The sequence below is a fragment of the Protopterus annectens genome, chromosome 4.part1 (assembly GCF_019279795.1).
Source record: "Protopterus annectens isolate FY-2018-M chromosome 4.part1, PAN1.0, whole genome shotgun sequence".
NCBI classification, from domain to species: Eukaryota; Metazoa; Chordata; order Ceratodontiformes; family Protopteridae; genus Protopterus; species Protopterus annectens.
The window spans coordinates 34406670-34428824 of record NC_056734.1 but is presented as its reverse complement, the minus strand read 5'-3'; the positions used below and the strand labels follow the sequence as shown (position 1 = coordinate 34428824).

The 22155-nt window shown below is 37.4% G+C and overlaps 1 protein-coding gene across 1 annotated transcript in view; it reads right to left on the bottom strand.

The window, feature by feature from the left end:
* The window catches only part of LOC122800743 (maltase-glucoamylase, intestinal-like), a 1506799-nt gene that overhangs the window by 1416715 nt on the left and 67929 nt on the right, over window positions 1-22155 (bottom strand). The window contains exons 2-3 of the mRNA XM_044069982.1: window positions 10220-10346; window positions 9412-9479 (exon numbers count right to left, since the gene is read on the bottom strand). Of these exons, the coding sequence (XP_043925917.1) occupies window positions 9412-9479; window positions 10220-10346 (195 nt within the window). The remainder of the gene's footprint in view (window positions 1-9411; window positions 9480-10219; window positions 10347-22155) is intronic.

Below are 22155 nucleotides of genomic sequence, written 5' to 3'. Positions count from 1 at the left end.
GTTATTTTATAAGCATAATGTATGTCCTTTTTGACAAGTGACATGATGCTTCATTTACTGACATTAAAAGTGAGGTCATTACTAGTTTACTAGCAAATTCTTTTTGTAGATCATGTTGTAGAAAGTCATTTACTGGAATAATTTTGTTATACAGTTTATAGTAATCAGTATATTTGTTTTCCAGAGATCTTTTTCAACTTTCTTATCTTAGAAGAATATTCAAAATTAAATGGTTTAGTACAGACCCCTGTGGGACACTCATGGTAAATGTTGTGATAGGCAGGTAACCCCCCCATATTTTGACTTGCTCGGTCCTATCGCTTTGCTGGTGTTCTAACCACAGGATTACAAATGATTTGTCATTTAATGTACTCATTTCTATATTATGTTTCTATATGGTGTAGTGCTGAATGATTTTTTTTTAAGATCAAGTTAAAGCAAATGCTGCAGCTGTCTCTATAGAAAATGTCACAAGAATCAAAACTATAAGATCTATCCTAAAGAAACTCACACTCTTCTGTATCTAACAGAAACATGTTCCGTGTATCTTTTTAATAAGCTAGACTCTTTCTCTCTCTAAGGGTCAATAGAATGTAAATCAGGCAGACAGGTATAATGCTGTTTAAGTGTAATGATGTCAGTTTGCTGATAGGAATCAGTCCACCTGGCATTATTGTCACTCCATATCATGAAAGCAAGTTTCATAGATAAGCAAATTTTTTCCTTGGGGGTGCAAGTCCCCTGCAACCCTCATGTAGGAGACACTCACTTATATACACTAAATCTACAGTTATATATACCAGCAGTCTCTCCTCATTTAAAACATTGCTGCACTCACATATAACTTCACAATGGAAGTGCTCCTTTTCCCATCCTACCTAATCCTTGTAATACCACTTCCTACTCTCCTAGAACTAAATACTCCATCACTGCCTCCTATAGTTCCACAGCTCTATTGAACTATTTGATCAACTACTTAACAGTTACCCTATGCTGCTACTTTTGTGTAAGAAAAAAAAGTTTTTTTTTAATTGCTGTTTTACAAACTATACTGATGTATTCTATCATTGTTAATCTTTCCTTATATTCACTTTGTATTCCTATGAGATAATCTGTAATGTATATGTGCAATGTGTACTATGTATTTGTATTTTTCTGGTGCTTTTCTCCTCAGGACTCCATTGAAAATGGGCTCCTTGTGGTCCAATTGGACTATCCTGGCAAACAAACTGCAAATAAATAATAAATATAAGAGTAGAGAAAACAGCAACCACAAGGATCACTGAAAGTCACTTTCAGTGATATGGATTCACATTATGAGCAGTCAGACTGAATTCTTGTAGCAAACTGATTGGATCCTGTTTCATTCTGATGTGACATGCCTTTTTTGAAGTGGTACCACTATAGATTATCTCCACTTGTTAAGGACATGTCTACATGCTATCATTTTATTTGACACGATTGGCAAATCTAGTTAGAATGTTTTTGTTTCTACAAAGAAACTACTACATATTTTGCCTTTCACATTGTACATGAGTTTGTAATTTTACTTGTGATCATATCTTTAATTATATATGGGATAGGGAATTTTGTCTTTAATGTGTTGTAACATATTGTTTTCTTATTGCAAAGACTGCACAACATTTTCTGACATACAATCACTATATTTTGTGACTGGGTGATCACTTTATGGTTTATTGATAATATTTTGCATTCATTAGCTTCTATTTAAGTTTCTTGGGCATGTGGGAACCTCAGATGCTCCTCCACATGCTGAAGCATGGCATTGCAAACAACATTATTGAATGATATCATTTGTGACATAGGCAAATTTACATTCATATAAAAGTAATCAAACTATATTAACATAAACATTATGATAGAGTATTCTTGAATCAAATTCTTGATATACCACACTGTATCCCCAGAAGGTTGATGAAAGGTCCCTTTGGCTATATATGTAAAGCCACACACACCTTAGTAAGTTAGTATCCACTGGAAGGGGTACTCCACAAATCGCAGGAGGCTGCAGATGAGGCCAACTCATGTCCACAGTTTCTCCTATGATGCCCTTGTATATACAATATCTGTCCCAAATGTTGCTGTTGTGGAGTAACTGAAATGTTAAGTGAGATTGGATGGTCCATTTCCTCCAGGGGAAACTTCATGCGCTGATGGGCACAGCAGTGGTAATAAGAACATCTTCAGATACAAACAAACTAATACTGCAGCAACTCCTAACATTACTTAGTGATTTCTTAATCTGAACATGAACATTCATCGAGGTTAACATATTTTAAAGGTACAACCTCATTGCTTGGCATTTTTAAAATTATGCATCATTCTTTCATCTTTGTTTGCCTGTTTAGTATACACAGAAAGGATAGTGTTGCTCATTATGATATCATTATAAGGACAATGCTTCATTCTGCTACTTGCCCTGCAGAGCCTGTTTTTCTTAAATTGATAGTATATTATACATTTAAAAAAATATATTCATGACTTCAGCCCCTACTGCAGCCACAGGAAAGTATAACTCAGTTTTTAATGATGGCACATCCAAGGAATACGTATTAACAAGCCATTCACATCCACTGACAGCTTTGGCTTTGAACTTAATATGTACCACTGATGTGATAAAATGCAACATGATAACAAAAAAGGTAGTTTTGACTATATTCAAATGATGATAATATATTGCATGGCTCAACCTGCAGAGACATCTATTCCAAAGAAGGGAGTGGTGCATTATAATCAATCTATTAATATCTTCACCTCATTCTGTTTATCTGATGGCGAAGATCTCATTCTGTTTATATGATGGTGAAGATTTTGATCCTTGGTTATGATGTTTGCTAACCTTTTAGACTTGCAAAAATATAGGAGATTAAGGACAATAGTATCTCTAATGTCAGTTTAGAGAATTGTTAGTTTACCTTCTGTCGCTCGTTTGTCTCTAACAGATATGACAAGAAGGCTTGAGGTTTCGTTAATGCATAGAAACACATCAGGATGGATAGCAGCATTATTAAATACAAATTAACTAATTAACAGACATACCTTACATACATGCATGCTTACATCTCAAAAGCTTACTACAAAATGGCAGTCTAGCTTGCACATGCTCAGTATTTACACACTCATGCAAGCCCGTGGATAACTTCTTAAAGGTATATACACACTCATATTGAGCTACATCCTCTCTCTTAAAAAGATTGCCCTTTTATACAAAACAATATTAAAGTCAGGCATGCATTACTATATACACCAGAAACAAAATACAGTGTTCATGTCCAAGTTGCTTCATATCTGCAACAGGGTTTAGAGATGCAACCATATCTTGTAACATAACAGCTAGGACCAAATTTAGCAGCAGGGACAGTCTGCGGTGCACAACTTATATCAGGAACTTCTGGATCTGTCATAGGAATGGGAATGTCCTCTGGAACTTCCTCTGGAATTGGAACACTGGACAAGTCACTCTGAGATGATGGGTCTTTCTCACAGGCTATGTGCTGTGTCATAGGCTCAGACACTGGACTGAAATGCTTCCGATGCCACCTAAAAGTTGCTCCTTCTGATTCTATAATGTACAATGTCGGCTCTGGACCAATATTCTTCATGACACCAACCCGATCATAACCTTTGGACATTTTCATCCATACCACTTCTCCATCTAGTAATGGATTGAGTGGTTTGCTGATCTTATCATAGTAGGACGTCTGGGTTAGGCACTTCTTCAACAGACTGGCTTTTACAGACTGTTGTTCTTGACACATGGAACTGACAATTGACTACTGATAATGTGGCTGTGGTTTGTCTTGACAGAAGTCTCTGAGCAGATGAACCAAGATGTTTATCATAAGGAATATTTCTGAGATTCAAGAGATTCAGGAAAATGTCAGTATTATCTCGTTTTGACATCTCAAGTAACTGTTTTGCACTTTGAACTGCATGTTCTGCCAAACCATTTGACTGTAGGTATTCTGGACTACTTGTAGCCTGAGTAAAGTCCCATTCTTTAGCAAACCTTTTAAACTGTTGGCTTTTAAACTGCGTGCCATTGTCAGAAATAACTTTGTGCGAGCTTCCATGAACAGCAAAATTATGCTTCATCTTAGTAATGGCTGTACTGGATGCTCAGTTAGGAAGCAGGTCAATCTCGTACCAATTGAAGTAAGTGTCTACTAATAACAAATAATGGTGACCATTCCACTCGAAAATGTCAGTGGCTACTGTCGACCAAGGTAGTTCTAGAATCTGGTTAAGGTGAAGTGGTTCTTTTTGTTGATGTAGCTTTGTATTATTACACACTGAGTGGGATGAAAGTGCTGTCTCGATGTCTTGTGAGATAGAAGGCCAAAACACTAGACCTTTCATCCTCTTTTAGTAGATTTGGTTCCTGGGTGACCGCAGTGCAAGATAGCAATGTACTCTTATTGCAAGGACTTTGGAACAATGACTTTTGAACCTTTCATTATGATACCTATGTCATACAAAATCTCATCTGTGTATGGAAAATAACGTTGCACTTCTTGAGGTAAACTAGCTTGCTTTGATGGCCATCCTTGATTGGTAATGTGGTTGAGCCTTTGTAAAACTGGATCTGTGGCTGTGTGATCTCTCAGCTCATCGAGACATGGAGGAAAAATGTCTCATTTCCATGACTTCAAAAATCAAGGTTCTCATTCTCATGCTGTGGTGTTTCTGGATGATATGGACAATGCATCAGCAAGCTAATGAAGTCTGCCTTTCTTGTAGACAAGATTGAAATTGTACTTTTGCAATATCACCATCATGTGTTGCAGTCTGGCTGGAGCTGTATGCATTGGCTTTCTGAAGATAGTGACTAATGGTTGGTGGTCTGTTTTGATCTGGATAGGTCTACCATAAACATAATCATGTAACTTTGAACATGCAAATACAATTTCCTAAAGCTCTCTCTCTATCTTAGCATACTGCATCTCAGTTTGGGTAAGAGTGCATAGGCAACAGGTTGATCCTCTTGGAGAATGACTGCACCAAAATCAAATTTTGAAGCATCACAGGAAAGTGTACCTTGTTTGTGAACATCATAGTATCTGAGCATAGGTGGACAAGCAATTATCTGTTTCAGGACATCAAATGTTCTTTGGTATTGCTCTAACAAAGACTGGGATACATCATCATTATGTGTCAGCTCTCTGAGTGGCACTGAACATTGACTGAGGTGCCTAGGTAGTTGACCATGCCAAGAAAACATTGCAGGGCTCGAGCGTTGTCTGAAGCTGGCATCTCAAGAATGGCTGTTTGCTTCAAAGGGTCTGGTCGTAAGAATGTACTCATAAATAAATGATCAACATAAGTAACTTCTTGTAGCCTGAATTTGCATGTGTGGATTGAGCTTAAGATTCACTGGATGTGCCCTTTCTAGAACTGTTCTGAGGTTTCTGTCATGTTCAGCTTCATCCCGACCTCCTTCTAGCATGTCATCTACTATGATAGCTCAAGGATACCCAAAGAAATTTGCTCCATTGCATGTTGAAAGACTTCACTTGCAGAATTAATCCCAAATGGCATTCTCAAAAATCTGCACCTGCCAAATAGAGTACTAAAAGTAGTGAGCAATGAGGATTTTTGTCAAGCTGAATTTGCCAAAATTAACTCTTTGCATCAAAGACAGACAAAATAGTGACATTTAGCATCAAGGTTGTGACTTCTTTGACTATGCGCATTGGAAGATGTGGTCTTTTTAGTGGTTTGTTCAAATCTCTTGGGTCAATACATATTCTGATATCATCTGAACTTTTCTTATGAGCTACCACCATAGAAGATACCCATTAAGTTGGAGTTTCAACTGGACAAATCACACCTTGCTGTGCCTTTTTGTTTAACTCGGCTTTGACTCTGTCTTTCATGGCTATTGGAACTTTATGTGCTGACCTGATAACTGGACTGACCTCTGGATCTGACTTCATGGTGTGCACAACTGGAAGCTTGACTAGTTTGTCTTCAAAAAGATCAGCATAGGTAGAAAAAATATGCTGGGCAAAATTAGAGTAGTGGTCTTTTAAGCTAACCTGGAGGACCTCCTTGTTAAACGAAAGCAGTCCCATTTTCAAACTGTCTCTGAGCCCTAATAATGACTGGACATGCCTCTTGACCACATAAAATAAAAAGTTGTAGCTTCTTCCAGCAGAGTAACATGAAAGCACTACTAAGCCTTCGGGATGAATTTCTTCACCTCCATAAGAAGCAAGCTTTGCACACCTTAGCAAATCAAGCCTTTCACCATTACATACTCTAGCAAATGTTTCTGCAGACATAACATTGCACTTGGAACCTGCGTCATCTTTGAGTTCAGTGGGATAGCCATTTAACCAAACAATACAAAATACTTCATTCTTTGCTCTTAAATCTACTGCATTGACCGTTTCATGAAGAAGTGACACACCATCCACATAAAGAGTAGAATTGCCACTGTCTAACTGATCAACTTGTTTCTTAAAATGTTCCCTTTTAATAAAAGAATGTGGGCCTTTTGATTTACAAAATATTTTGAAATTATTCAATTTATTACATGTATGGCATTGCTGAGCAAAAGCTAAGCATTTTTTCCCTTTTAGATTCATGGCTTCCACTACAATCATGACAGTTGACAACAAAACTAGGTTGGAGCCCATACTTTGAGTTTTCTGACTTACTCTTATGCTTCACTGAGACTGTGTGACTTCCAGAGTTTGCTTTATAAATTATTAGAAAGTTTTGAGGTTTACCAGTGAGTGCTGCATGGGTTACAGTTGCTGGCATTTGCTTGGGTCTGTTTCTTTTAACCACGTGCTGAATACTGTTAACGTGAGCTTTATCACTGTGCCTTCTAGAGCTATTCTCATTTGTAAGCATATCTGTGTGCTTTTCTGTGAGCTCATATATCTGACAAATCTCAATGGCCTTATTCAAAGTCAAATCACTGTCATGAAGCAAAATCTTTCTCACAGCATCATCTTTTATACCACACACAAGTCTGTCCTTTATCACCTCATCCCTTAAGTCACCAAATCTGCAAATTTTTGCTTTACTTCCAGGTCAGTTATATATGCTGCAAAAGTTTCACCAGGCTTTTGATCTCTTGTGTAAAATAAGTGCCTTTCCATAGTAACATTTGTCTGGGTGTTACACATTTCTCTAAATTTACATTTTAAGCACTCTGGGTCCTCCCTCAGACGGTACATTAATTTGACGGTTTTCCCCCTCTCTAGCATAGACAGCAGGTGCATACATAAATGAGCATTCCCTTTCTATGTCTCCTGACCCAGATAACTTAAGCAGAATAAATGCCTTTGTACGGTCATCTTTATCAGAAAATGCAGCCTGTATGAAAATGTCGTACTCTTCCTCAGATACTCTCCAGTTCTCAGCAATATTACTGTCAAATACAAGTGCACTGGTGTTTTGAAATCTGTCTGCCATCCCCACAAAGTATACACAAACACACTGAAAATATGGCCTTTGTAATTATGTATGAACAAAGCGTACTATGAACTTGTAAAGGCATTTAAATGCACAATAAACTCTTTGAAATACTTTACTTTGTGAAATATGCTCTGTTATGGCTGTACTCTGTGAAATATGCCTTGTAATGGCTGTACTTTTGAGAAATAACTTTACTGTAACACTGCACAAACATGCAAATACTTTATACACTTCTGATAACTTGGATATCTTTGCTTAATACAAAAAATATAGATTCACAAAGCATGTATTGAAAAATGCAGTAATTTCCCTTTATTTTATTTGTTTTATGCAACTTAAACTTTATTTGAAACAGTTTTCATAGTAATTTGAAATTTTTATCAATATCGTACATATCTTTTTATGCAAATGTTATTTCAAATGTTCTGTATGCCCCGTTTTCTGCTGAGCATCTGAACTTCATTCCTGACCTGTTTTGTGAAGTATGTACATTTTGAGATGATCCACTCTTGTATATTCCATCAACTCTAAGCAAGTGCCTCTAATCATTTTAGTCAAGCAATTTCTAGCTTCATGCCCTTTGGATATGCTGGTTCTGACTCTGTGCCCTTTAGATATGCCTCTTCTTACTCCATGTTCTTTATTTATGCCCCTTCTGACACTATGTCGCTTGTTCATCTCTAACACATATAACAAGAAGGCTTGAGGTTTCATTTATATGCTGTAATACATAGAAACACATCAGGATGGATATCAGCATCATTAAATATGGACAAACTAGTTAATAGACAGACCTTACATACATACATGCTTACATCTCAACAGCTTACTACAAAACGGCAGTCTAGCTTGCACGTGATCAGCATTTATATACCTGTGCAAACCCTTGGACGGTTTCTTAAAGGTATATACACACATATTGAGCTACACCTACAGCATTCAGATATGATGTGGGAACAATGTGGAGTAACCAGTGAAAACTCTTGGGGACACTTAGAAACACAGAAGATACCGCAGACAAAAAAAAAAAAAAAAAAAAAACAGTGCTATGCTGTGGTAATGCTAATGCTTGCAGCATAGTGTTATCTTATTTGAACAATAGTTATATAAATAACAATTAACAGTTTGGGCTCTTGCAGTAGTACTAACCATTATAATTAATACAGTTCTTTATGACAGAACATCAGCACATATCATTTTCTTTGAGTATGCTATATTTATTTAATTCCGTATATATATATATCTATGGGTCTACTGCTCTACATCAAAAATACACTTCTTCAAAATAGAGCAGTAGACCCTACACTTTAGCAAAAGTCCACTTAAATGAAAGTGCACTTTCGCAAAAAAAAAAAAACACACCACTAAAACATGTTTTTGCAGGGGGCAAGCCCCCCTGCAACCCCCACACCACCCTACTTAAATATACCAACTCCAAGATTGCACTACTGCGGGGAAAAGGGAATATTCCTATTCCACACTGTAGTGTGACTGCCGAAGTCAATGTTTGAAGTTTCACTACTTTGAACAAGTAGACTCGGTGAAGTGGGGTTCGAAGTAGTGAAACTTCGAACATATTGACGGATCCCATATATATATATATATATATATATATATATATATATATATATATATATATATATACAGATAGATAGATAGATATACATGTATGTGTGTGTGTATGTATATCTGTCTATATGTCTATATATCTATCTTTGTTTCAGTTACTGTTGATAATGTATCTCCTAAAGTATATGGATGCCATTTTAAATAAAATGTATTCAGCTTTGGGTCTTTTCCCACAAATTGTTGTCTCAAAATATAGAATGATGTAGAAACATACATTTGATTTTCATGAACTATATGTATACAAAAACACAAAGAAGAAGCGTGAGTTAAACACATCTTATTTTTTTTCAGTATATTGTATAAGCAAATATAACAAAAAAATCTATTTACCTTTGAAGCTCCTGATTCCGGAAAGCAGTCTATTTTGTCTGAGTCAGGAATAATTGCACATGTTGTTTCTATTATGAAATAATACACGTGTGAGACGTACAATAGTGTATACATATTGCTTTAAACTTTTTAAAACATCAGTGTAACTAGACCATTTTGATTCTTTACTGTACTATTTTAAAATTAATTTATATATGTAGCTGTCGTACAGGACTGTTTACTTAAAAATATAATCTACAATACATTCATACATTTTCATGCATTTGTTTTCATTCTCTGCAACACATAAAGCCAGCAGTCATGCCAAAAATATATATTGAAGAATTTCACTAAAACAAATGCAAATGCAAAATAATGTAAACAATTTATTGAGATTATGTTGACTTTGAAAACAATCTGTGGGATTCGGAAAAATGCATATGCATGCATGCGTGTGTATGTGTGTGTGTTTCTGTGTGTTCCTGTACATGTATGGTAATGTAGGGAGATGTCTTTGCTAACATGATACATAGGTTGCTAGGAATAACACTACAGGCATCATGTCTGACTAGTGTTAGCTGGAGTGTAATATAGACATATGCTAATGAGCTGATAGTGAGGTCTTTCTCATTATGGCCTTCAGTCTCTGAATCATATTATCTCACCATATTAGAAATTAACTTAACTGCAATAGGCAATTTTCATGAGTGGTGAGGATGTCTTTGAATTTCAGGGAAGGGCTGTTTTCTTCTGTGTATGTGTGTGTGTGAGTGTGTGCATTTTGGCCTCTTTGTTTCATGCTACTCAGGCTATGAATGATTGAACTCACCAATAACGTCTTCCTGAGATTGTGGAAGAGCTAAAAGAACAACCAGTGCAATGGATATCGCTACGACCATAGTGAAAAGGAATATTAATGAAATTTCCAGTTGACTATATTTTATTTTCTTTCCCATCTGAAAAAAAAATCAAAGTGCAAAACTTTTATATATTACTTTTTCATTTTGCAAAAACAATCCACTTTGCATATCATTATATAGCTTCATATGAACACTATTTATCTTAATTCACACGGCTGCCACTCATTCTAAAAATATGAAGAAAGATTTTTCAACGTAACTTATGCAATGATAAGAATTATTAATGGTAGGATAATTTATTACTAACAATGTAAAAGGTGTATGTGAAAATACAGCTATGATTGAAGGTGTAACAAGTCTAAAATATAGTGTTTTAGTATAATAGCCCCACACACAAACACACACACACATGCACACACACACACACACACACACACACACACACACACACACACACACACACACACACACACACACACACACACACACACACACACACACACACACACACACACACACACACACACACACACACACACACACACACACACACACACACACACACACACACACACACACACACACACACACACACACATACTCACAAACATATGGACACACATGTTTCACTCCACAAAGGGGAAGCCACCACTGATCCTGGGAACTATCGCCCTATTAGCCTGACAAGCCTGGTCTGCAAGGCCATGGAACGTATCATCATGGAACTCATAAACAAAGACATTGGTAACCTCCAAACTCTGAACCCTACCCAGTTTGGTTTTGTGAAAGGCAGATCATGCCTTCTGAACCTGATTGACTTCTTTGAGGCAGTCACCAAAGCCGTAGATGAGGGTAAGGTGGTTCACACAGCCTATCTTGACCTCGCCGAGGCTTTCAACACCATCCCTCATTCTGGAATTATAGCTAAACTTACTAAACTAGGTATAATTCCCTATGTCATAAGATGGGTTGCCAACTAGCTCACTGATAGAACCCACACTGTAAAAGTTGCAGACTCCAAATCTGACTTTAAACCAGTGACAAGTGGAGTACCACAGGGTTCAGTCCTGGGACCTATCCTGTTTGGTATTTACTTCTCTGAAGTACAGGCTAACACAGAAGACCTCTGGCTAATGAAGGTCGCAGATGACTGCAAACTAGGAACCATAGTTGAGTCCCCAAATGATGTGGACATCCTACAGAAGGGCCTCACTGAGACAGATGCCTGGTGTCAGAGGCATGGCCTCAAGCTCAATGCCAAAAAGTGCAGTGTCATCCCTTTTGATAAAAACTCTGTACCCATGAAATATCACATAAACAGTAGTCTACTTAACGATGAAGTGTGATAAGAGACCTTGGGACCCAGGTGGGCAGTAGTGTCTCCTTTGATAATCACATCGCCACCGTAGTCAAGAAATCCTTCTATGTGGCACACCTCATCACAAAACGGTTCTCATCCAGGAAAAAAGATGTCCTTGTTCCCCTCTACTCGGCACTCATTAGACCCATTATAGAGTACAATGGCCCTTTTGGAATGTAGCTTACAAGACATCTGCAACAGCTGGAAAGGCCACAGAAGTACCTCACAAAGAGTATTACTGGCCTCAAACAGATGCCCTACACTGACCATCTCAAAAAACTCCAGCTTTACTCTGTAGCATATTGCCTACTCCACAGAAATATCTGCCTAACATATAAAGCTATGTTAAACCCAGATCTGTTGGACATGCTACACCTAAAGAAATCCCAATCCCTCCAAGCTACATGCTCTAGAGACCTAAACATTGTCACCACAATAAACAGGGCATGCTAGAGGGATAGATTCCTATCCCAGAGACTTCCTATATGCAGGAATAAGCTACCCATCTATGTCAAGCAAAGTTCCTCATTAGTACTCTTCAAGAAAAATCTTGATGAGTGGATGGAAAATAGGAAATACACCCCGGGGATCACTTATGCTGCTCTGCTCGACAGGGGCACAGGAAATTAACTTTCTTCACTGGCGTAAGCCAGGGAACCTTGTTGGCTAGGCTTACTTAGGCCCTTGGGCCGATAGCCTAGTATCTACCTATGAACCTATGAACCAGAAATCAATTATGACCATTACCAATTATATTCTCAGGCTGACTCTTTCACCTAAGGTACTTGTATTCATGAAAGCATTCTTTTGCCTTCCAATAAACTTGCAAGGCTTCTGATGTAGTGTATGAGGCAAAGTTTTATCTTCACTTTTCCTTGTGGATCAATGCAAGTGGAGTCATTGCCGTCATCAAGAATCCCCTTTTATGTGAGCTTCATGTGTTACTTCAGCATTAGTCAATGTGATCAAATTATCCACCTCAGAGCAGCTGGCACTGAAACATAATACAAGTGGAGTACAAAAGAATAATACCAAAAGAAGTACTCCTCAAAAATTATCCCCAGTGGCCTGCATTCCTAAATCTTTGTGGCATCAGTATCAAGTAGTAGCCTTTCCTGGGAGCTAAAAAATAATTTATGATTTCAAAATGTTGTTATATTCATTATATTTTTTGTGAAAGCATTCTTAAAAAATTCTATTAGGTACCTGGTGTCTGCTCCTAAATTACCTTTACCCTTTCTTTTTCTTTTTCTTATAAGGTACATATTAAGTAGTTAGGCCAGGGTCATACACTGTACATTTTCATAAAACCTAGCACTAGTAAGTTTCTTCATTGAAGAATCTGTGGACTGAAAGCAAAAGCTTGTATGTATTTTTGTAATTTAAACCTTGCTAGGCTTTAGTCTTGTTTCATTCACAGTCATACCAGAACTGTGAGTCACTGCCAGATTTGAGCCATATTTAGTCATTTATTACTGCATATTTTCCACAAATAGTGTTATTGGTAAATTTCTGCATAGTCTGGTGACTTACACTGTAATAGAATTGCAATAGTAAGAGTATTGCTTTTATCTGTTGCAGGATTTGTGCTTCAGTGCTTTTATGGTTGTTGATATTCTGGTTTTGCTACTAATGTTTTATATTCTATCACTTCCCTGCTTATAGTTGCATTCCATTGCCTTTCTGTTTCCCTACTCTTTGTGTCTGCCCTGTCCCCTACTGAGACAATAAGCTAAAGTTCCAGAAATTCTCACCTGCCTGGCGTCCTTGAGGTATTGCTTAGAGAAGTTGCATTTCAGTGCCTTTCTATCCTTCTCTTCCTTGTGTCTGCACCAACCCACTGAGACATTAAGCTAAAGTTTCTGAAAGAGCTCCAATATTGGCATTATTTGATTGGAACTCTCTCTCTAGCTAGCTTGCTTCTTCCTTGAATTTTTTCCAACCCTCCCACAGTTTTCCTGTTGTCGTTTTATAATGCTATATGTCTGGCCTCTGCCCTTTAAGTTAATTTGGTTTACAAAATTCCTCACTCCACTCTTTCATTGGTATTGTCTGTTGTATATGCTGTTTAAGTATTCATCTCACCCATTGTTTTCCATAGATCCATGATAATGAGTACCTACCCATCAAACCAGTATTGCATTTCATTAAAACTCCTTTACTACATATTGTTACATGCTTATTTTCCCCCAGCTCACCAAAGATTGGCATCCTAACCAGTGTTTCAGAAGTATTTTATTTGTATCAAGTGTCATCCAGGCAAAGCTACATACGTTTCTTTGCTAAATCACACTTTCTTAAGTTATTTTGTGTGATTACTGCTGCTTCCTGCTTTTATTTGTGCATTTACTGTATTTTTGTAAAATAAAAAAAAATGCTCTTTTCCTCACACTTGCTGCTGTACGACTGTCTTTAAATCCCCTTCAGCGAGGGACTTCCAGATAGTTGTTTAATTGGTTTGTGGCAGCATTGTATTTGTGGGTCTCTTCTACTGTATTTTTATACTAGAAGTACTGGGTTTGTGGCAAGAGTTGTTTCCTCAATCTGAATGAGTTGGAAACCACACAGAAGGGTTCATACTCTAGATGTTTAATTGGCCAAAGGGCTCATTAAGTTTGTCTTCTGTTTCTTTATGTGCTTCTATAAATTCAGTGAGTTTAAGCAGACCTCCTCACTGCACAGTGGCAGTTAGCAGTACCCAGTGCCCTGTACACTAGTAGACACCTAGCAAATTTTCTCACTAGAATGATCCATAAAACTAGCAAATATAGAGCAAATACCTTTAGCAATGACAAGCTTAGAGCAGCTGTCTAGGTGTTGAGTGGTAATAACTATAGATTTAGTACAAGTCAGTATTGTGTAAATATTAAAGTTAGTAGAATTTAATACTGTTTTCATAATCTGCCCCAATACAGCACCCTTGTTAATCTACTGCAATAAAGCTCCCATAATAGCCTTCTATCCGAATATACCACCCCCTTGTAACTCACCAACTAAAGGACTGGATGGCAAGGATATGCAATTTCCTAACTACTCTGTACCACCTTGGTAGAAATTTGCATCTTGAGACAATGTGGCAAATATGTCATGTTTACCAATAACCACTTAATGTTTTAAAAAAACAGACACAGTATATGAGAGGTGTACTTACACAAGGACAATAGAGACTAAACTCTAACATACAAGTGTACATCAGGTTGTAAAAACCACGCATACAACACCCACCTCAAATACCACATACACACATTGATTAATGTATGCTGAGGCACCTAAAAGCAGTCTTTCCAAGCAACAAAGATTACATAAACCACCTGTTGGCAAATCTATGCCTCTGCAAGTGCAAAGGCACTCAGAAAAAAACATCACCTAACACCGCACATGCAGGCTCAGTCAATGGAGCCACAAACACTAAGCCTCTAAGGCAAGCAAACAACTTCCCAGGACTCTCATCAGAGGGGACTCTGTTCTTAGACATACTGATGCCCCTATAACCAGGTTGAACAAGAAGATAACAACTGTTAGTTGCTAATCTGGAGCCAGGATCTGACAAATCATGCATGGACTCGTCATTACACCACAAGTACCTGTATGATTCCATCATAGACCATGCAGGTGTAATGACCTAAAATGTTCCTCCCTGGACTATATGAAGACAGACATTATGGTGATCTCAGGCTATGTGTCACAGGTTGGTAAGAGCTTAGGGCTGAGCAGAGTATTACCAACACCAAGGATGCTGACACAATATGAACAAAAGATGATTGATATTTAACAATTGCCTGTCTTTCTGATGTCATTCGAAGGGGATCCAACATTTGTTAGTGTGGGAAGACATGGTTAACAGACCACATTGCTTTCCCAAGGATGGGCTGCATCTGTCCCTTCTAGGTTTTTGAATACTGGTTAAAACTTTATCCATCCGATACTGCCTTTTTTAGGCAATTCCAAATTGACAAACCTGCTAACTCAGCAAAATTAACTCAACTGCACCTCAGGGTGTTACTGCTCAATACCAGGAGCACAAATCAAAACTACACTCCCTCCAAGTCCAGCTCATGCTCAAGAATATACACATCTGTGCAGTTACTGAAGCATGGATTTAAGCAGCAGAGAGTAACCTGGCAGTGCAAGGTTTCAGTGCTTCCACTTTTTTACATCAGTAGCTGCATAGACAAGGGCTAAAGGTGGAGGTGTTTCAATATATATCAATAACAAACTTGGTAAAAATGGATAATATACTGGAAATCCCCCACATGCAGTTCACAATAGAGAAAGTCCCGTACCATATTGTAGTCAGTTTTAGGTCACGCTTCATGTCCAGAGAAAATCACAATGCATACTTCAACCTAAAATCTTAATCATGGGAGACTTTAATTATTCTTCTACTTATTGGGAATCTGCCAGGACTTAAAATATACAACCACATAGATTGCTGGATTTCCTAAATGCAGACACCCCTGACAAAATAGTAAATATGCCCACTAGAGGTTCCAACATACTGGACCTAGTACTCACAAATGTGGGAGAATGTTGGCCCTCCTCAATATCCCGTTATCCCTGGTATAGGTTGACCATTAAGCTGTCTCTTTCAAAATCAAAATAAACTTTGCAACTCAGTAAAACCAGAAGCAGTTAGGAACTATTACAAGGCAAGCTACCTTTTATTTAGTGATGCTTTGTGAAAATTCAAAGCCCCACAAAACACCGAGAACATAGCAGCCTATGCTGAATTGCTCTCAGAAACTCTGTACAACCATGTAAATGGCTGCATAGGGGTTGCTTTATCTAAAAGAAGTAAGCCCATGACTAGAGCCAGAAGCAAATCACCATTGTCGCATCCCAAATTAAACAGTATATACAACAAAAAGAAAAAAATATGGCAAAACTCAGGAAGGGTAATTCCCATAAAGATAAAAACTTTCTCATCAATGTTTGAAGGTAATCAATAGAGCTAGTTATGTCAAACAAAGCCAGTTTTGAAATTAAGAAAGCCTCCAAGGTGAAACATAACCTTATGGCCTTCTTCAGCTATGTTGGGTACCTCAGGGGCAACACACACCAGTGTGCTGAACTGGTTGTTAATAATACGACATTCACAAACCCTGGTGTTATAACAAACCTATTAGCAGACCAATGCAGTTCCTACTCCCCTCTTACCCTCAAACATCCTCCAAGAAATATTCTAAATCATAACCCCTCCAAATATAAATAGGGGGCATTTACTGACTGCTTATCCTAAACCCAAGATCACAGCCACAGCAGGTCCCAGTAACATCCTGGAATGCCTCCTGAATAGTCTAAAATATAACTTTTTATGACTCCTAGAGTCACTGTTTAATTATAGCGTTAAAGCAGACTTTGTGCCTTGAGAATGGAGGACTGCAACAATCATTCCACTTCAAAAACCAGGGTAATATTCCCCCGATAAGAAGGAGAGAATGGCTGAGAGACCGACAGGGAGCCAATAATCAACAGCCAAATTTAAACAACTAATGAAACAATCAGGGTTTTCAGCCACCGCAGAGGAAGTAAAAGTGAATTTCCAGGGAGGGACTTGCCGCAACCAATGTACCAGAAAACAGAACCAGAGACAGAGGTAATGGAAAGAGATGACCCACCTGCAGAAGCAATTGAAGAAAGCAAACTGAGAATTCAGGTTAACAGTGATGGAGACTTCAAGATCTACAATTATTCTACTCTACAAATAGAAGCAGAATTGACTGACATCTTAGTGAAGGGCCTGTATTTTGTACCTACAGCAAGGGCAGACTTATCCAGAACTCTGTTTGTCTTTAAAATATATCTAAGTAAGTTACATTTTAATATTTTGTTGGGGAATAACAGCCAAGTAAATAACGATTTTAGAATGCAAGCTTGTTTAATCCCCCAATATACACGACTTTGGCCCTGTGATACCCAAGCACTAGCCCAGTAATTAAGGAGCCTCAATCCTCACCACTAGTAATAGTGAGGGGCATGCACACTGGGAAGGATAACAAGTACAGACACAGTACAATTTCCCTTAAGAGCACACACAGATCACAGTCAGTCTGGGGCTGGTTTCTCCCTTTCTCTCTAGATCCCCAATAAGACTCCCCACTGGCACAGCTATAGAGTCCAGATCTCAGCCTAGTGGTCAAGCTAAAACCTCCAGCACCTTCTCTGTCCAACCAGTGCATTGTGTCCCTGCCCAACTTGCTCACACACACACACACACACACACACACACACACACACACACACACACACACACACACACACACACGCGCACACACGCACACACACACACACACACACACACACACACACACACACACACACACACACACACACACACACACACACACACACACACACACACACACACACACACACACACACACACACACACACACACACACACACACAAACAAACACACTTTAAGATATGAGTTATATAGAAAGACACAGACACTCCTGAGGAAGGCTGGCACAGATTCTCCAGCTATGCCTTTTTCTGCCCAGGCTATAATATTGTAATCCACTGCCACCAACCACTATTTATCAGCTACTAATAAGGCCCTTACCAAAGGGTGTTCGATTTTACTGTGCAGTAATATTGTCCAATTAGTAAGTGTGATGAACAGCAAGACTATTGGAGTTGCTTTGTACACTATCACCAAATATATGCAAGTACTCTAGAGCTTATTATCTCCACACAAAGCAGCCACAGTTGAAAGGTTTAAAAATATTTTATAATAAATAATAAAACCACAAGACAATACTCATTACTTCAACACAATGACATTACAGAGTTCAGAGACCACAGCAAACTTTTAAAATAATATTGTAGAATAGTCTGAGATAAATATAGAAAACAGCTAGAATAATCTTACTATTTCTATCAATCCCTAAGTGAAGTACTAAAGTCTAAGATCCTACTTACCAGAGCAAAGACAGAGTGCTGATGAGTTGATGCATTCAGGTTCAGACAAAATCCAAAATGTTTAATTCTGTCTCTCTGAGAAAGTCTTAAATTGATAACACAGTACTGCTGAGTCATTTCACATTGCATCATTCTTGACACTTCTCTGGTGCCCAGGCTTCCAGAAACTCAAAATTTACATTTTTTAGTAAAATTGCACCTGGCCATGAAGCCACAGCAATAAAAGATATTATACATGTAAAATCTAGCAATTAACTCTGGTCTTAAAACAATAGAAAGAATTTGCTGGTCCAGACATCCTGTCTCCAAGTTTTGAGATCAGTCATAAAATGCTTTGACTTATCAGCTTTCTTTCAGCAAGGGGTACTGTGATTACATTTTTGAAGCTAACTACAACATATAGTTTAATCATAACATATAGTTCTCTTTACATTTGTAAACCATGCCTGTGGATTATATTATTATTTACAATGACATAGAATTATTTACAAAAGTCTATATTTACAATGACATAGAATTATCTACAAAAGTCTATCTAGCTGGGCTGGCAGCCTTTCCATTTTTCACAGGCCGTATTTGAAAGTTATGTGAAATGGATTTTAGATCTATTTTAACAAAACCATTTAATATGTGTGTGAAACATAATTTAACAAAACATTAAAGGCGAGCACTGGACTTCTTAAAGACACAAAAAGTCAGGGTCATGAACCCTGATAAGGGGGGTAGGTTGGTTTTATGGACGAGTTGGACTATAACAATAGGATGATCCAAATTTTAACTACGGAAGCTTATGAAAAGGTGTCTTTGAATGAAGTTAATGGAACATACCAACGTGTGAGGTCATTTATCAATGTCCTATTTATAGAAGCAAGCATAGATATTGATATGTATAATTACTTGAATATGGTTGCCCCTTTAACACCAGTCATCTATGGCACCCCCAGAATCCATAAAAACCTGGACCCCCCCCCCGAGACCCATAGTAGATGGTCAAAAGTCCATAATATATGCATGTACCAAATTTATTGATAATAGATTGAAAAAATATCTGAGTAATGTACTACAATTTTGTTGAGACTCATGGAGTTTTCTGGAAGGGATTTATGGTTTAGAATTTCAGCATGATTATAACTTTCTGACCACTGATGTCAGGAACTTATGTACCGTTATCCCTCAAGATGTAGGCATAAATTGGGTTATTGACTTTCTTCTAATAAAAGGAGTGCATGTGGTGGAAATTAACCATATTGAGAGGTTGCTGGACATCGTCTTAACTGATAATTTTATATTATTTAATAATGACTAATTTCTGCAAAAGAGTGGAGTAACAATGGGTGTCTCCCTGTGGTGCTAGTTTTGCCAACACTGTGATGATCTATTGGGAAAGGGAATTTTTATTTAAGGACAGGCATGTTTCAGACCAGGTTTATTGGTACACCAGATACCTGGACAATATATTTGTAATTTGGAAGGGAAATGTAGGAACATCTGCCTTATTTTTGGACAGATTGAATAGTTCAACATCTTTCTTGCAATTTACACATCAATTTGACATGAATGTAATATCCTTTCTAGATGTCCAATTATTTAAAGAGAGAGAGAAATGGCAGGTACTTAGGGAGGGTCTATATTATAAAATCGAATGTTTATGTTGTTGAACACCTAAATGTCGACACCTAAATGGCGAAAGCTGAAAGCCGCGAATGGCCACTTCCGCAATTTTTTTCACAGGGAAAAAATTCACTTGGCCGGCGAACAGGAAAACAAACTTTCAAACCCTAATGAAGTGAGGGGCTTCACCCCTCATAAATATACCAACTATGAGATCGCTCTACATTGGAGAAAAGGGCAAATTCCCAATAATAGTCAAGCAAATGTTTTCCCCTGTGAAAAAAAATTTGCGGAAGTGGCCGTTCATGGTTTTCAGCTTTCACCATTTAGGTGCCGATGTTTAGGTGTTTGACAACCTAAACATTTGATTTTATAATATAGACCCCTATGGAAAATTTATAGAATACCAACATATTCAAATACATTCCTTCACTTTGATAGTTCTCACCCCTTTCAACAAAAGAAAGCTGTAATGAAGGGACAACTAGTGAAGGCAGCTAGGATGACTTCCTTGGATGAAGATTTTGAAGTTGAGTGTTGTAAACTTAAAGACATGTTCTTAAGGTGATGGTATCCAAATGAGTTGATAGATGAGTTAATGTTTGAAGTGCATAGGAAAAGAAAGATGAGTCATTTTGACCAATTTTTAATAAAGGAAACCTGCCCAAAGATCAACAACTAGAGATGGTTAATTTGACCAATGTAGTTCATACAAGGGTAGAATATGATGTTAGTTTCATTACTCCCTTTTCTAGTGATTCTGGCTTGTTGAAAAACATCTTAATAAAACATTGGGTGTTATTAAGAGAAGATTCATCCATAAGATAAAAATAGGGGATAACCAGAGGATTATTTTTGGGAAGGGATATAATATTAAAATGCTACTTGAAAGAAATGTTATGGCTTTGCCCCCAAATTCAGGGATGAGTAAATGTGGCCGATGTCCATATTGTAAATTTATTGATGTTACAACATGTTTTGAAGTTCAGAATAAAACTTATAAATGAAAAGGGAAATTTTCTTGCAACAGCAAAGGAGTTATATACTTAGCTAGGTGTCAACTATGCCCTAGATTTTATATAGGAAAAACAGAGAGGATCTTTAGACAATGCATTTATGAACATCAATATCATATTAGTAAGGCAAATGGAATAATGCCCTAGCAAAACACATTATGGAATATCATGACCACCACTTTCGATACCTTGTGATTGAACAAGTTGGAAAGAACATTAGGGGTGGTCCTTGGGCATTAAAACTGGAAGAAAGAAAACTCCATTAGCATCTGAGGTTAACTGCTTGTACATACCCAGGACTGAATGTATATTGTTGTTTGGGATGCATTTTGAAATTGAAATCCCTGGGAAGATGAATAGTAGAAAAAAAATTTTTGTAATCTTATAATCTTTGTTGACACGAGTTTATAAGAAATTGACATATTTATAGTTTGAATATGACTTAGTGTTATAAGTAGTTTTAAATAAGAAAGTGTTGTACTTTTAAATGTATTTTAAATGAAATTTTGAATGGGTCTTTAAGATACTAAATTATGTGTGATGTCATTTTTTGGTGGGGGTTATTTAAATGAGTGTTTGTGAATTTAACTTTGTCAGAGGAAGTTCATTGTATTTGAAGGAACAAAAGCACTTATGAATAAATTTGGGATTATAATGGAGTTTAAAGTGTCTTCAATGAACACCCCTGGTTGTTATTGTACCATAAGTAAGAGTGTGAGAATTGATTGTCCATATAAAACTATTCTCTATTCAAGTCATTTTTTTAGATGTCATACCTGTACCCTACACCTTGACAAACAATGTCCTAAATAAGCAATGTTATATATGATATATTTTAACAATTATCCATGACTGGGTGTAGGTAACACACAATTTATCTGTGGTTGATGTGGTCTGATCTCAAGGGTGAAGCACAAGTGATTAAAAGCCAATAGTGGGTAAATCCTGTGTTACCCACACACAATAGTGGAATATTGCTATTTTACAATGACA